Source organism: Antedon bifida, chromosome 3 (genome assembly GCF_963402885.1).
Source record: "Antedon bifida chromosome 3, ecAntBifi1.1, whole genome shotgun sequence".
NCBI lineage: Eukaryota > Metazoa > Echinodermata > Crinoidea > Comatulida > Antedonidae > Antedon > Antedon bifida.
This window is the reverse complement of record NC_136228.1, coordinates 324419-339801: the sequence shown is the minus strand read 5'-3', so window position 1 is coordinate 339801 and position 15383 is coordinate 324419. Positions and strand designations below refer to the sequence as shown.

At 31.2% G+C, this 15383-nt stretch overlaps 2 protein-coding genes across 4 annotated transcripts in view; one reads left to right on the top strand and one right to left on the bottom strand.

Annotated features, from left to right (window-relative positions):
• Nucleotides 1–7026, top strand: part of LOC144838505 (uncharacterized) — a 17096-nt gene extending 10070 nt beyond the window's left edge. For both annotated transcript variants that reach the window (XM_078693904.1, XM_078693903.1), the window contains 4 exons: nt 3777–3876; nt 5734–5880; nt 6253–6314; nt 6499–7026. In XM_078693904.1, the coding sequence (XP_078550030.1) occupies nt 3777–3876; nt 5734–5880; nt 6253–6314; nt 6499–7026 (837 nt within the window). The remainder of the gene's footprint in view (nt 1–3776; nt 3877–5733; nt 5881–6252; nt 6315–6498) is intronic.
• LOC144838507 (pseudouridylate synthase TRUB1-like) overlaps nt 1–15383 on the bottom strand; it is a 27123-nt gene extending 11740 nt beyond the window's left edge. Inside the window, exons 1-8 of one of the 2 annotated variants that reach the window (XM_078693906.1) lie at nt 15254–15383; nt 14374–14519; nt 13878–13959; nt 13455–13527; nt 12920–13059; nt 12011–12067; nt 10959–11128; nt 5005–7144 (exon numbers count right to left, since the gene is read on the bottom strand). In XM_078693906.1, the coding sequence (XP_078550032.1) occupies nt 10995–11128; nt 12011–12067; nt 12920–13059; nt 13455–13527; nt 13878–13959; nt 14374–14519; nt 15254–15359 (738 nt within the window). In that variant the 5' untranslated portion in view covers nt 15360–15383 and the 3' untranslated portion in view covers nt 5005–7144; nt 10959–10994. Of the gene's footprint in view, nt 1–5004; nt 7145–10958; nt 11129–12010; nt 12068–12919; nt 13060–13454; nt 13528–13877; nt 13960–14373; nt 14520–15253 lie in introns of those variants that run through there. The other variant, XR_013611648.1, reaches the window with a different exon arrangement.

Below are 15383 nucleotides of genomic sequence, written 5' to 3'. Positions count from 1 at the left end.
TTTCTTAAATTATGTACAAATTATCCTAATTATTAAATTTATATTGTATTAGAATGTTTAGTTTTGATGTGAAGTTAAAGCTCTGTCTACACTATCTAACTAGTGTGATGTTTCCCAAATATGGTAGTGATATGACATCATCATGATGGCCATATATAGGCACATCAAATGCTGTTGTCACATAAAGTTTGATAGTGTAGGCAAGGCAAAGACATAATGGTTTTATACACAGTTTTAAAAGGTGTTTAAAAAAGAAATTATCATCTTCATTATATTTTGAATTACTGTAAGTCTGTATTTTTATAGCCAAGCTGTCTGAGCTGTATTGCAAAAAATAAAAAATTACCAAACATTTGTTTTTTGTATTGCAGTGTTTGTTAACATAAAATATGGAATGTGTCACTGTGTTCTTAACTCAAGACTGATAAATGGCTAGAAATTATCGATATTATGCCTTACAATGTTTATGGCTACACATAAAATATTTTGTACATTAAAGCAAGTCAGAAATAAACAGATAGGTTTTTAAAATGGTTATAATAGTAAATCGCAAAATCAAAAGTACTATTATCACATTCGCCTAATAAAGTTGGTTTTCACCAATTATTTATCAAATGTCGTCAACGGTAGAAACCTCTATTAAGTGGCACATTCAGGAATCAACAAAAAGTTAGGGGTTAGCCGTAGTGTTAAAACATAAATCTTCACAGGACAGTGTCCGCATGAAGGGGTTCTACTATGGCCTTTAAAATTTGATCGACATATCAAGGAAAGTAAAACATACTTGAATCATGTATGCAGTGTAATACAGTAGCCTAGAGTTACACAGTGCACAACCTGGAACATGCATACTTCTTATATAAGTTGGCAAATTGTATGAATAATTGAATTGTCTCAGATAATTCCACTATTCATCAACTACAGACCTACACAGAGCTATACCTAATGATCTTTAACACAAAAGATCTATCTTACTGCTTCTGTATTACATTAATGATGTAATGTAAGCTATTCAATGAGAATAATGTCCAAAAATAATAGGCCTAATTAGGCTTTCATCATTGATATCAGTTGAATTAGAGACACCTTCACAGAGAATAGTAGTATCAAGTAATTATCATATTTATTGAGGGTGATCCATCCAGCAATTGCTGATCATTAGGGACCCTCAGATGTTCACAAGACAAAAGTCTTATTACAAGACTTTGAGAGTGGAGTTGTAATTTTGTCCTTAGAAAAAATCCTGACATGTGACAGGACTTGAACCCAGGACCCCTGGAGTGGTAGCCAAGCATCATAACCACCAAGCCACAACTCCACTATTCTTATAATGTTAATAGATGCAAAAGTTTAGGTGCTCAATAATTTATAGAATTCTTTATTTACCAAACTGCCTCATACAATATGTTTTTTAAAGCCAATATTACAGAAAACAATTAAGTATTTTTTTTATTGTACAGTATAAGAGTAAGACGTAATGCATTGCATTTTTGTTTCTTTTTAAATGTTGTTTTCTGCACTCATTTTCTGTTTTTCTTTATAATGGATTAGTCTGTCCAAAAAACTTCCTCTACAATAATGTTTTTTTAAGCCAATTTTGTTGTTGGTACTCATTTTCTGTTTTCCTTTATGATCCGAATTCGTCTGTACAAAATACAGAATGTATGAATTACTAGCTGACTATGTTTATAGTATGCGATACAAAGTGCAGATTCATCATCATAGTATAATGTTTTGCTTTAATTAGTTATCCGCTTGGTATACCAAGCGGATAACTCCTTGTAATTGTATGAGATCAATATTTTTTTTCTGTATTATTCTTCTTTCCTTCCTTCCTTTTTGTGAGTCGTGTTCCTCTAAAATGTGTAAACATAACATTTCATAACTTTGACAACATATGGGCATTTACGTGAAGTTGTGCACCTCCTATTTTTGAATGACGTCATAGTTGCGCAACGTGACTTATGCGCAATTTTATGAATTTCAATGATTGATCATAGATTAAAAACCAAAAGTCATTTAGTATTGACACTTTGACAAAATTTAAGTCATATCAGGGGCAAACTTTCTACGGATTAAAAATGGCATGTTTGACAAGAAGTTACGCGCGCACGCGCATTTAAAATTTCAAAATGCGCAAAATTAATTTCTAATCAACTTTTTACGCGTTTCTTATCATTTTGAGCATGTCAAAAATTCCCACGGGCGCGCAATTTTTTATGCGCGCGGTGCGCACATAGCGTTAAAAACATATTTTTTTCTCTTGAATTATATTTTTCAAGCCTTTCCCAGTGATTTTGAAAACAATTTAGACCTTTTCCAGTTTAAATAACGCCATACGAACACGTTGAATTAGACAATTCGTGCGCGTTTTTTATGAAAAAGCTTAAAAAATCGTCAAAATTATGTCTTTTTTTAAACAGTCATAGTTTCTAAAGTAAACCGTTAACCGTTTATTTTTATTACAAAATCTAGAAGTTGATGAGTTGTAGATATCGGATCATGCATCAATAAGGCTAAAAAAACATTGTGACGTCATCGTATGGCCACACGAATGTAAAATATAGGATTTTTGTCTCTTTCGTTATTGCTCATCACATTCAATGGAGCGCATCGCGCTTATCTGTATTCCTTTTTCTCCTACATTTATATATTGTGTAGGTCAATCAACTTTCTTTAGCATGAGATAAAAATATTTTAATTTTTATGACGTCATCATGCCTAAAAATTTTAATTACGTGGGTCATTAATTTCATCTTTACAGTAAATTTTAATCTGTAATAGCTCGTAAGAATAAAATGTGATAATCACGATTAAAACGTTTTCTGGAAGCTATTGGATTGTAGATACGAATTCATGTAAACATTTTGCCAATCGGATGTTGTGACGTCATCATATGGCCAGTTGAATAAAAAAAGTCGTATTTTCATATTTTGCGTAATAGTTCATCACATTTAAAAGGGTGCGCATCTATATTTTACGTATTCAAATTTCTTCTACACGTTAATATGTTGTTCCTGAGATAATTTCCTTCTGAAATTGCTATCTAAGTGTTTCATTTTGATACCGTCGCCATGTTAAAAATTGGAATAAATGGCGGGTCCCGTAATTTCACCTATTCTACACTGTATGTAATATGTATACAGCTTATACTGTTTGCATGTATATACTATATGACACAAAATTCAGCACTAACAGCATGTCATATTCTTCAGTTCTTGTCATAATGCCATAATCTTTATCTGTGTGCAATATTCCAACGTATGACGTGCACGTGGCGTTTGTCGTGGTGCGGATAACTAACTCGTCAAAGTGACGAGTTTCATGTCTAGTATATGCTGTTATTGATTTCAAGATATTTAACTGATGGATAGAATTAAAGGACTTAAGACGACTTACTAACCGCTGAAAGGCAACATCTCAAGTATTTACTGATCTATAATTCATATTACAGTATTTTTGTTTGTTTATAAAAATCTGTTACTAACATACTGATAGCTCTGTCTACATTTTCAAACTTGTGACAAAAAAATGTGATGTGCCCATATATGGACATGTCATATCACTACCATTTTTGGACAAATACAGTAACTACCATATTTGAGCACATCACACTTTTTTAGTCAAACTAGTTTGATAGTGTAGACAGAGCTTAAAACAATGTTCATTGTATTGTTCCAGTATCATGCACTTAAAGTTTATTGACCTAATAGCCAATCAGGTTAATTACAAACATTGTACTTTATATTGATATGAAATCATTATTTTGTTTGCAGTACTCCAACAGCCTACACAAGTTCATGTTTGTGGCACCTACATTTAAGCTTACTAATCTAGTTTTAGAAATGATTTACTGGCGTTATATGGATTCCACAGGTAATTGTCTAAAAACAGTTTTAATTGTTTTTTTTATTTATATTTTGTTTTTGTTTCTTGAACAACAATTTCTCTTAATTCATCTAATAAACAAACAAAAGAATAAAACGTATTGTACTTTCAAATGATTCTTGTATTTTAATTCAATTTGGTCTAAACTATTATTTATTGTTTTTATATCGATTTTTTGAAGGAATTTTTGGGAATAAATTGAATAAATTTTCTTTAAATCCTACTGCAAGTCACTGTTAAATAATGAATATTGCTATACATATCATATTCCATCATTTGGGGCAATTTTGTTTTTCTATAGCAGATTTCTCATTATAGACATTCCAGAATTTGTCGCTGGGCAGTTTAGCAGATTCCATCTTTACATTAAATTTAAACAACTATTCACAGAATACTTGTTACCAATAAAAAATGAATCAAACATTTCACAAAATACACATACAAAAAAAATCATTAGCTTGAGATGTATTCTGCGAAAAAGATGATATAATGAGGAAGGGAGTAATGACCGTACGACTGTTAAGGTATAACTCATGAGCGTGACGTTATTACAACAATTCCAGCGTTATATTATTTCTCAGTTTTAACGTTAGTTGACAGAATGTTAAACAAAAGACGTTGTCTAAAGACATCCTGTCTCCTCAGTCCATAGAATTCTATTTTTAAAGAACATTAAAGATGAAATTGAAACTCGTATTTGTAATGTAATGTAATGTACTGCATCATGTCGACTGAATATTGTTACAGTATTATCCCTCCCTTGGGACACCCCTATTAAGGGGACACCCTATTCACGGGACACTTTCACACATGAACAAGGAGAAATATATGTTTTAACATTGCAGCCAACCCCTATTAAGGGACACTTCTATATGCAGACACTTTCACACGACACAAGGAGAAATATATGTTTTAACATTATAGAAAACCCCTATTAAGGGGACACTTTTTTGGGTCCCAAAGGTATCTGTTTAATAGGGGTTTTACTTAATTAGTAAAGACGACCCAAAAGGAATATTAAGAAAACTGAATGAAAATACAAAGATAGTAGGTAGCCAAATACTATAGTTTACACATGAGGAAAGTTAATCAAGTATTTCATTAATTTAACGCAAATTAACGGAAATAATAAAGGTTACTTTACTTCACAGATAGCTTCATTAAAACATCATCATGACAGAGTTAACCAAAATTACTTGATAATCACGAAAATAATAAGATAATTTACAGACGCTGATCAGATTCATTACCTAATGTTGATCATTTCCTATTGAAACTGCAAAGTGGAGCTAGAACATGTAGTATACATGCCAACATCTAATGCATTACAACATTACAATATCTTATGGACCTATAGTAGTACACAGTATGCCAACATCTAATGCATTACAACATTACAATATCATATGGACCTATAGTAGTACACAGTATGCCAACATCTAACAGTGCATTACTGTACATTGCAATATAACATTTTTATGCTTCAATATTAATTACAATATCATTTATCTAATGTTTCAATAGCCAATACTATTATATTATTATGTTTCAAAATTACAATATTTTTAAAATGTTTCAATATTACTTACAATATATCATTTTTCTAATGCTTGAATAGGCCAATATCTGTTATAAAATGTTTCAATGTTACAATGAGTCATTCTTATAATAATATTTGATTGAATATCATTTTTCTAATAATAATAGGTTTAAATATCATTATATTATGTTACATTACAATAATAAAATATATTTATGTTTCAATATTACAATATAATTTTTATTTTTTAATATTACAACATAATTTTTATTTTTCATTTTTTAAAATGATTCTTTTAATAACAGGATTAGAAAGACACACAATAGAAGTATGTCTTTACTTGATTTCAAGTATAGAAGACCTTTTACTATTTATAAGCATAATGATGGCCGCTGAAGGTTGGTGCGTCATGAGGCCATATATCAAACATTGTCGTTCCGCACTCATTCCAAGTAAGTTTTACTATGTATCATAATTTGAGACATATCATTATTGGGCTATTCAAAAAACCTATGGCAGTGTGTTAAATGCAACTATAGAATAGACGAGTGAATCATAATTAAATCTGTTTTCAGTTTAAACTCTGTCTACACTATCAAACTATATGTGACAAAAAATTTTATGTGTCCATATATGGACATGATGATGATATATCACTACCGTATTTGAGAATATCACTACCATATTTGGGCACATCACATTTTTGATAGTGTAGACAGAGCTTAACGTTTTACTTTACTATTTTCAAAAGGATTACCCTTGATGCTCTATGATTTCCCACATTCATTTTAATGATTTAACATAATCTATTATTTACGTTTCAGTAACGTTCTTCTTCTATGTAGCTTCCGAGCTGTGTGTCGTTTATGCAAATACATATTTTTTGGTAAGTTTATAAAATGCTGGATACTCTCTCTCTAATTTGCAATAAGCACGTTGTCCCTTTAAATATTGAATTTAAATTAATGTTCTATAACTGTTAGTCTACCAATGCTTTCAATGCAATTACATCATGAATAAGTTAGTTTCTCCATGGTACTATTAATGTTTTTTTCTCTTTACCTTTGTAGGCATTTGCCATATCTTGCATTATATTTACAATCTATCGCGCTTTGAAATGGTCTTCTGAAAGCATTGAAATCTTGCAACGCCAGATAACAATCACCAGACATCTGGTCTCAATTAAGGAGATATACTTCGAAGGTAACAGCCCCGAAGCTCCTTTACTAAAGAAACTTAGAATCTACACGCGACTACGACAATTGGTGGCGCTGTACACAATAACTTACGCAGTGATCATCACAATTGGCTCTTTTCTTTCACAGTACACGTGGGTCAGAACGATAATATTTGAAATACCAGAGGTTTTAGTTTACATTGCACTTGGATTTATATTTTATCTGCGAGATTTTAGTCGGTACGAGACCGCAAGCTTAGAACTATTTCAAGATAACACTGTTGTAATGTTGTTACCAAGTCCAAATCATAAATGGCCTCAAAAACAAACTTTAATGCTTGGCCATGCAATTAATATGCCACGAGCAAACACTGACTTAAACACGCAGAAAGATGTTCTACCGGCCCCTTCACCGGTTTAAGAGTTAATATGAGTTGTAACTCAAACACACAGAAAGACTTTCTACTGGTCCCTTCACCTGTTTAAGAGTTAATCATCGTTATCTACCAGTTCCTTTACAATATTTGAACTTAAGAAATCTGAAAATGTAATATGAGAACAATTCAAAAACAAACAAAAAACGTTCTACCATTCAATTTACAATGTTTAAATTAAAAAAAATCTTAAAGAAATCTCAAGTCTTGGCAAACAATATAACATTAGCACAGAAAAACAAAGTATTAAACTCTATGGTATTATCACATTTTTGAAAAGGATTTTTTAACAATAACAGTGATTAAAACTTAATATATGCTTTTATTTCAACTTTTAATAATACAAAAAGCATGTACAGTATAGAGAACAGTATAATAATACAGAATAAAATAAAAGTTAAAACAGATTAAATAATAATTAATATAGAAAGAAATTTGATGAATGAGTGTAACTTCAGAAATTGATTTCTGAATGTAAATTAACATTGTTTTAATGTCCTAAGCTTGGTTCCCACTAGGACGCAATGCAAGGCAGTAACGCAAGCGTGTGATTCGTCAAATCGGTTGCGTCTATGTCCTTGCGTTGCCTCTTAGTGGGAACCAAGCTTTACCTTGACCATTGGTAATCAAGGTTGATTATTTTTGTTGTTTTAGCGTTCTTTCCAAATTAATTTTCTTTTTTAAACTGCAAAGAGTAAACACGAGACTGACATTTTGTACTTTTGTAAATATGCAAATGTAATATTTGTAAATATTTTAGCAAAAATTGTATGCATTTCTATCACATTATTTTAAGATTCCTAAAAACAATTGCATTATATGTTAATATACCCTGTTTCCACCGTCTAACAAGTTCTATTGGATGGATAATTATCAGATCTTTGGATCATTTTGGGTGGCAGAAACTGCAACCAAAAATAAATATTATTCAAATAATGAACTTTTATTAGTGTAATGGTACAAATAATGGCATGAGGTGAAAGATGAAAGGTTATATTTCAACAAGGCGCAGTACTATTGAACGACCGTTCAATAGTTCGTACCATTGCATGCCATGTGACTCACAATCATACTATCAAATGATAGGAATTTATTTAGGTTTTATATAAAAATAAATATATAAAAGGATTGTAATTTAGGTATATCATAGTTTATTTCCCAAATAATAACAACTTTTAAGCAATAACTTAGTATATCCTGAAAAAAAGGTTTCTCACAGCACAGTAATTCAGTAAAATTAGTAATCTAAATTTACAATTTTTACAAATAAGGTAACTGTATATTTCTTTAGTGGTGTCAAATTTCATATGTAATATGCAATTCAATTAACATTGCCTACTTAGCACTATTCGGCATTAGAAAGTACATATTCACACAAATAATTTCTTGTGTGTATGAATGTTTAATATTATTTTTTTGTGGTAGTCATTGCTACTATGGTATTACACTGTAGCAGCAATAGACAAACATGCCAAGTCAATGCAAACACCCTTTGATATGTGTATTCACCTACACATAACTTCTTCTCTATTTTCTACCCAAACGTTCATATATTGTGTTGTTTATATCAATTTTTATACCAAGCGCAATTGGTATATTAAAACATAATAAGGAGTAATTTAAAAACTCTTGTAAAAACATGTGCAATCTTAAATAAATATATTATTGTATGTTGGTATTATAAATGTGTACATTTGTATTGTGTTACTTCAATTGTCTTTCAAGGTTAACATTGCTAAGTGCTAAGACGAATGAGAAGAATATTATTATAATTTTGACTCATTTTGCCAACCTACCTTAGAAGTCTCTCATGTACTACTTCCCTAACCAGAACTTATTATTTTGACTCGTTGGCCAACCAACCAACCTACAGTACCTGCCAACCAACCTATTAACATACCTATCAACGTACCTACCTACCTAACTAAGCCTCTCATGTACTACTTCCCTAATCAGAACTTTTTGACTTTTTATGGCTCCTTAAGCTTGGTTCCCACTAGGATGCAACACAAGGACGTAAGTGCAACGCAACCAAATTGACCATTGACCATCGACAGTTTGGATAATCCATCGCTTGTGATTGGTCAAGTTATTTACACTTACGTTCCTGCATTACGTCCTAAACATTTATTTAACATTTATTTACTTCCTTTTAAGATAAAACAATAATGGAATAAATAAGAAATAACAAATAATAATAAATCTTGGGGGGGGGGGGGGGAGGGAGGAAGGAAGAAGGCAGTCCAAGTGGGAACCAAGCTTTAATTTCAAATCAAGATAGTCTCTGCTATGTAGTCATCGTATAATTTTACATTCATATTAAACATAGGCCCCTACAATCCTTATTATGCCTGTGATGTGAATAACATTAAATACAGAATTCTACGTTAGACTATTATATCATTTAGTAAGGATTCAGACCTCTTTATAAGTACATTCATAATATATCACATATGCAAAGTATCCTAAGACATACTACACTTAGCTGTGAACTTGATTTTAATTTGTTTAGAAAACGAAGTAATTTTTACATTTTAAAACATCACATGCATTTACGATTGCATCTAACAAGATTAGTAATTTAACATCACACCAAATGCAAGTGATGAATAAATTTAGCATTTCTTAGTTTGTTGTAATGCAAGCTGTTTGTGTAAAATGTTGTGTAGATCTTAAAAGCAGTGTTATTAATATTCAAGACACTTTTTAATCAGAACACTTGGAACATGGAGGTTTATTTGTTACCTCAATGGTTGAAGCTCCAAAACATGAGAGACAAGAATTTCAAGAGAAAAAACAACCATCAACAAATGCCAATCTGTAGGTCATTGAAGACTTGGCTATCAAACTATCAATTCAATTTATTTATTTTCCAGAAAGACATATATAATATGGACCAGAGATTCCAAAATAAATATTGAATTGAATACAAAATATACATTGAATAAAGTTAAGATGACTATAGCGAGGCATTTAATAAAAAGGCAAACTGCCTTAAAATGTAAATGTGACATGTTTCGAGAAACTATTCTCATCATCAGAACAGTAAACAACGCCTAGAGTGCTTATATACCAATAGGACATGTTGTATGTAAATAAGTAAGTAATTAGGATTATTGAATTGAAATCACTGTAAAGTACTCTCCTGGTTCTGAACAATAAAAAAAAACAACAACAACAAGTAAACTTGAAATCTGTATGTTTGAAATAGGTATGATGAATCTAAATATTGCAAGCATATCAGTGGAGTCACTATCAATGTGGAATTGGGGGATTGAGAAAAATATGCACTCCTACATAGGGTTTAATGTCACAAAATATTCACCTCTATTTGTAACCAGACACAGGTATATCCAGTTTTTTGGTTTTCACATTTTGAAATAAAATTATTTATTGACCAACCACCGGCATAATGTAGCATAACATGTATGTACATTATCGTTTTTATGTCATATTCACTGTAATAAAATGCTTTATAAATGCTAATTTTACAAATCATTGATGATGTTGTATTACTTTTATAATCAAATTATAATTTCCTTCTGCATCCAATTTATAAACCTAATCTTGCGTTTGTTATTGCTATTGAATGGATGACGTAATTACCAAGAAAAAATATTGAGTTTGCTGAAGCAGTACTATTGTGAAAGCTATCGCTAAAGCTCTGTCTACACTATCAAACAAACAAAAATGTGATGTGTCCATGGACATGATGATGTCATATCACTACCATATTTGGGAATATCACCACCTTATTTGGGTACACTTTTTTTTGTCAAACTAGTTTGATAGTGTAGACAGAACTTAAGAAGTACACATTAATGGAAGCCAGTTTGGTTGTATCAACATTCAGTGAAAATGTTATTTATTTTAAAAACAAGATTCCTCAGAGAAATGGATAAGTTAAGAATATACTTACAGAAAATGTTGTCTGATGTTGTTACTAAGCAACAGGTCAAATATTGCGCAATAATGCTTCTTCTATGACCTTTATGGTCAACGTCTCTGGTTGCAATGCATGCTGGGTGAGAGTGAACGGTCCATGCTCCGTGCGGATTAGGTGGGTCATATGAGCACTAGTACCTAAAGCTAAAGAGGAAAATATTTCCAAACATTATTTTCCTCTTTGAAAAATGAAACATATTCCAGTCTAAATTCAATAAGAGTTTGAAACAAATTTGGCTAATTAGTGAAGCTGGTATAAAAATACTTAAATATAAATGGTAATTTAAATAACAAAGGTGCATATTTCCAAAACATCATTTTCCTGTTCGTCTATTTAGATTCTTCGAAAAACGAAACTTAACCAAGCAGTTTGAAACAAATTTGGACAATTAGTGACGCTGTGGTATAAATATACCAAGGTAAATTTTTCGGATTTGTTTAATTTTAAACCAAGTAAAAAGGAAATCATATTTAAATATTATAGTAATATTAACCAATTCAATATTGATATCATCACGTCAATAGAATGTCAACAAAATTTAAATTAAACATAAAAAAGAAAGAATGTCAAAATATCATTCTTTTAGCCTACTGTAAGTATAACATACATTACATACACTCATTTTAACTGCAGGATACAAATCTTATACAATAATACAAAATTTATAATATTTAAATTTTTTTCTTTAACATTTTGAAAAGCATCTTGTTTGATAATAATTTTCTATTATAAAATGTAGATTTTAAAATGTACTTCTGGCAATATGCGAAAACATAAATATTTTTAGAAATTTATCTTATACATATTTTTAATGTTTCAAGTAAAATTCATTTTGTAATCGTAAAACTCATTTTGTTATCTCAAATGTTTCAATAGAGCACAATTAATTGATTAATCCATCATTAGAATTTAATTTATCTGCTAAGGTTAAAAATGGCAACTAATATTTCATATAAAAATAATTTTACATAATATTAATTACTTATAGACGAAAAGAAAATGGCTACTCTATCAATCAAACCTACATTTCCCAAGATCGTGAATTAAACTTCTGACATAAAAGCCGCCACCGCAATGAAGAGCTGAAAAGAGGTAATAAAGCGAGATAATCATAACAAAATACTATGGACAATTTGATGTATAGTAAATATTAATTATAAGGGCCACAAAGGGTGCTTTCTTAACAAAGAAATGTTGAATTTGCAGAGGAGAAACTAGTTCGCCAAAAGCGTAAATAATCTCAAAGAACAGCAACACTCTGAATTAGTATTCTTACATAATCTCCATGGAGGTAAAAATATTATTGTTTTTTTTTTTATTTTTACCTCCATGGGAGAACTAAGATTTATTATTAAGGAGAGTGTATTTTTTATGTTTTAAGTTGACTGTACTCTTGTAAATATATAAACTTATTTTAATTACCATAAATGTACAATATTGAATAATTAGTAATTTTTAATCTTTTATCAGAGAATTGTGTTGTTTTTATGTTGTTATAGTGCTTTTCTGTGTTGGTGCAATTTTCTGTGTATTTTTACATTTTATTTATATAGTTGTATGATGATATGTCAGTTTTTCAAAACAAATTTCTGTTAATTTCTTTTTAATGGACAAAATAAAGATACTATTACTACTATTATTATTATCAATATTTCTTTATGGTGAAATTTACAAAAAGTACTTTAAACAGAGGGGTTGAAATTGTAGGTTATATTATACTATTTCAATCAAACCTTTTGTTGTTGGATATATGTATCCCTGAGTCATTTACACTAAACTTGTATAGTCTGTACGTTAAAACGGAAATTTCTAATTTCATTTAAGTCACTTGGGTAATTGAAAGGAAAATCCAATTAGCAATAAACATACATGATTAAATTATGGATCATAAAGGTAATTTTTGCTGCAATAAATGACGGTAATATGCAACTTACTAAGGTTGAAATGAGGTGAAGTGAACTGTGTACACTCTAAGCTGTGAACTGTGACAAGTCTGGCTGGCTTAGGATCTACATGCTGCCCTCTATGTGCAAGATCAGACATCCTCTTTCCATTTATTTTAAGAGCTGAGTAACTGAAATACAAATATATTTACATAAATGTTTACACTTAGTTAAGTGGTTAAGGCAGAGGCACTGCAAACCCCAACCATAATATCAGTACTTTACTTGACCATTGTTCATGTGGTTGAGCACCGTTTGGAAGAAGCTCGACATGAAGAAACCCACAGGGTAAATGAAAGCTATTGTATGTGGTATTCATCTACAGTTCTTTGTATGTATAAAGATATCATCAAATCCGGCATGAAGTGCTTTGATCAAAGTGTTACTGTATATAAGATCGTTCAATACACCTCCTTCCCCCACTATGAAAAACATTTATTTTGCAGAAATTGTTAGTAATATCATGGAGGAAATATACATATATATCGTATATTTCCTCCATGGTAATATCATGTCAACTACTTACATTGGTGGAACTTGTAAAATATTGCCTCTAAATGTCTCCAACGCTTTTTCCAAATCTTCTCTACTTACATGACCTAGAAAAAATCATAAGATTATATTACATATTTTTAATTTCATACACATCCAACAGCGAGCACAAACTCGTCCAATTACAAGATGGAGGATAAAATATTTTAAAATTGATCATGTTTATAAACTAAGTCTCATTTGAGGCTTAGGGAGTGGAGTTGAAAGAGTTGTGAGCTACAACCCATTCCAGGCACTAGGTCAGGATTGAACCCTGGACCTTGGGATTGGAAGGCAATTAACCACCAAGCTACAGCTCCACTACACTATTATGTTATACAATATTATATAATACAATATTGAACTAACAAAAAAATACTGTATTTGAAAACATTCAACAGTTTTTTTATTAGCTTACAATATGAATGAGAACACACAACTGTTCCTGTAGAATCATAAGTATTTGTTGCAGACCCTAAGCAACCAATTGCGTCATATTTCTGAAAATATAACAAAACATAACCGGATACATAATGCAAATTCATCACTGAAAAAAGCCCGCACATATTCATAGAGTGCATGACCTAGCTGTTAAAGTACAGTTGCATTTTACTTTAGTCTATCTCCTTCCTATGTTATTAACCATTATTGTTTTATGATACAAAAGAAAATAAATTTTAATTGAATAGCCAATCGGGTTTCTTTATTATTTTATTTCAAACCAACACAGCACCAATAACAGATTGAGAATACAATATAAAACACAATGTGTATAAAATCAACAGGGGTCAATACGTTTTAACAACTACGGCCAATCGCTGTTCAAGGAAACCCATATTAATTATATAACGGGGTAACTCACAAAAACACAAAACGTGTTTTATTAATGTAATGGAAAATGGATGGAAACTTACCTTATTCCCTTTAAGAACTTGTGTTAGATTTTTCGTTGCTAAACCAATTCCAAGAACCAAAACGCCCTCTGCATTTTTATCCAGCGTTCCACCATGACCTATTTTGAATTGTCTTCTAACACTAATAGGTAATGCTTCACTGATTTCTGTTAATTAATACAGTAAATGTAAATTAATACAGACATATGGTTTGCCTGTGCAAAAATATCAATGAATGGGATTTCTACCCCTGTTTACCTTCACGTTTCAATCAGCAACCCAGTGGTGTAACGCATTGGGGCTGCTCATGCTCTTGGTTTGGGCCCTCTGGGTTTTAACCAGTGTCCCAGCGAGAGCGATCATAGCCACGCCATTGTAACCTGAACACCCCTCACAAAAGCAGCAATTACACCATGGATGGTGGGCACAGCACTTTGACAGATAAATCGTTAATCCCTAGGGCTAGGATATGTCTACTACTACTAGTTATATAGCTTTATTAGATTATAATAAGCAGGCTGTGTCACAGAGATAGGTCTGAGACAATTTTTAATTTAGGCGCCTAGGCCTAGTACTTAGTTAGTAGTGGCCTAGGCCTATATAAAAATAATAAAAACTGTTTTCTGTAGAAAAATATAGCCTAGATTCGTCATAAAACATGTAAATTAGTAAATTTATGTATTTATTATTAAATAACATTATGCTTCAAGTGAAAAATGGGAATCAACGTACTGTTCGCCCGTTGCGCTAGGCTAGTAGGATACATCTTATGACGCCATATCATGCCTACCGTTTACAGACAGGTTTGCTTGTCATAACATTATTCTAGAGACCCGTGTGGTAAGGCCTAGGATTAACTGATGTTTTGAAATTGCATAGCTTTGTTCAAAAACAGTCTTACCATTGAATAGTTTAATTTTAATGTTATTCAATAAGTCACTGCATGTGACTCCTGGGGGTTTATTAACTGCAATGAGCCCATTTAAATTCAACAATCTCCTCCTCATAATACTCTCAGCTAGGCCGCCATG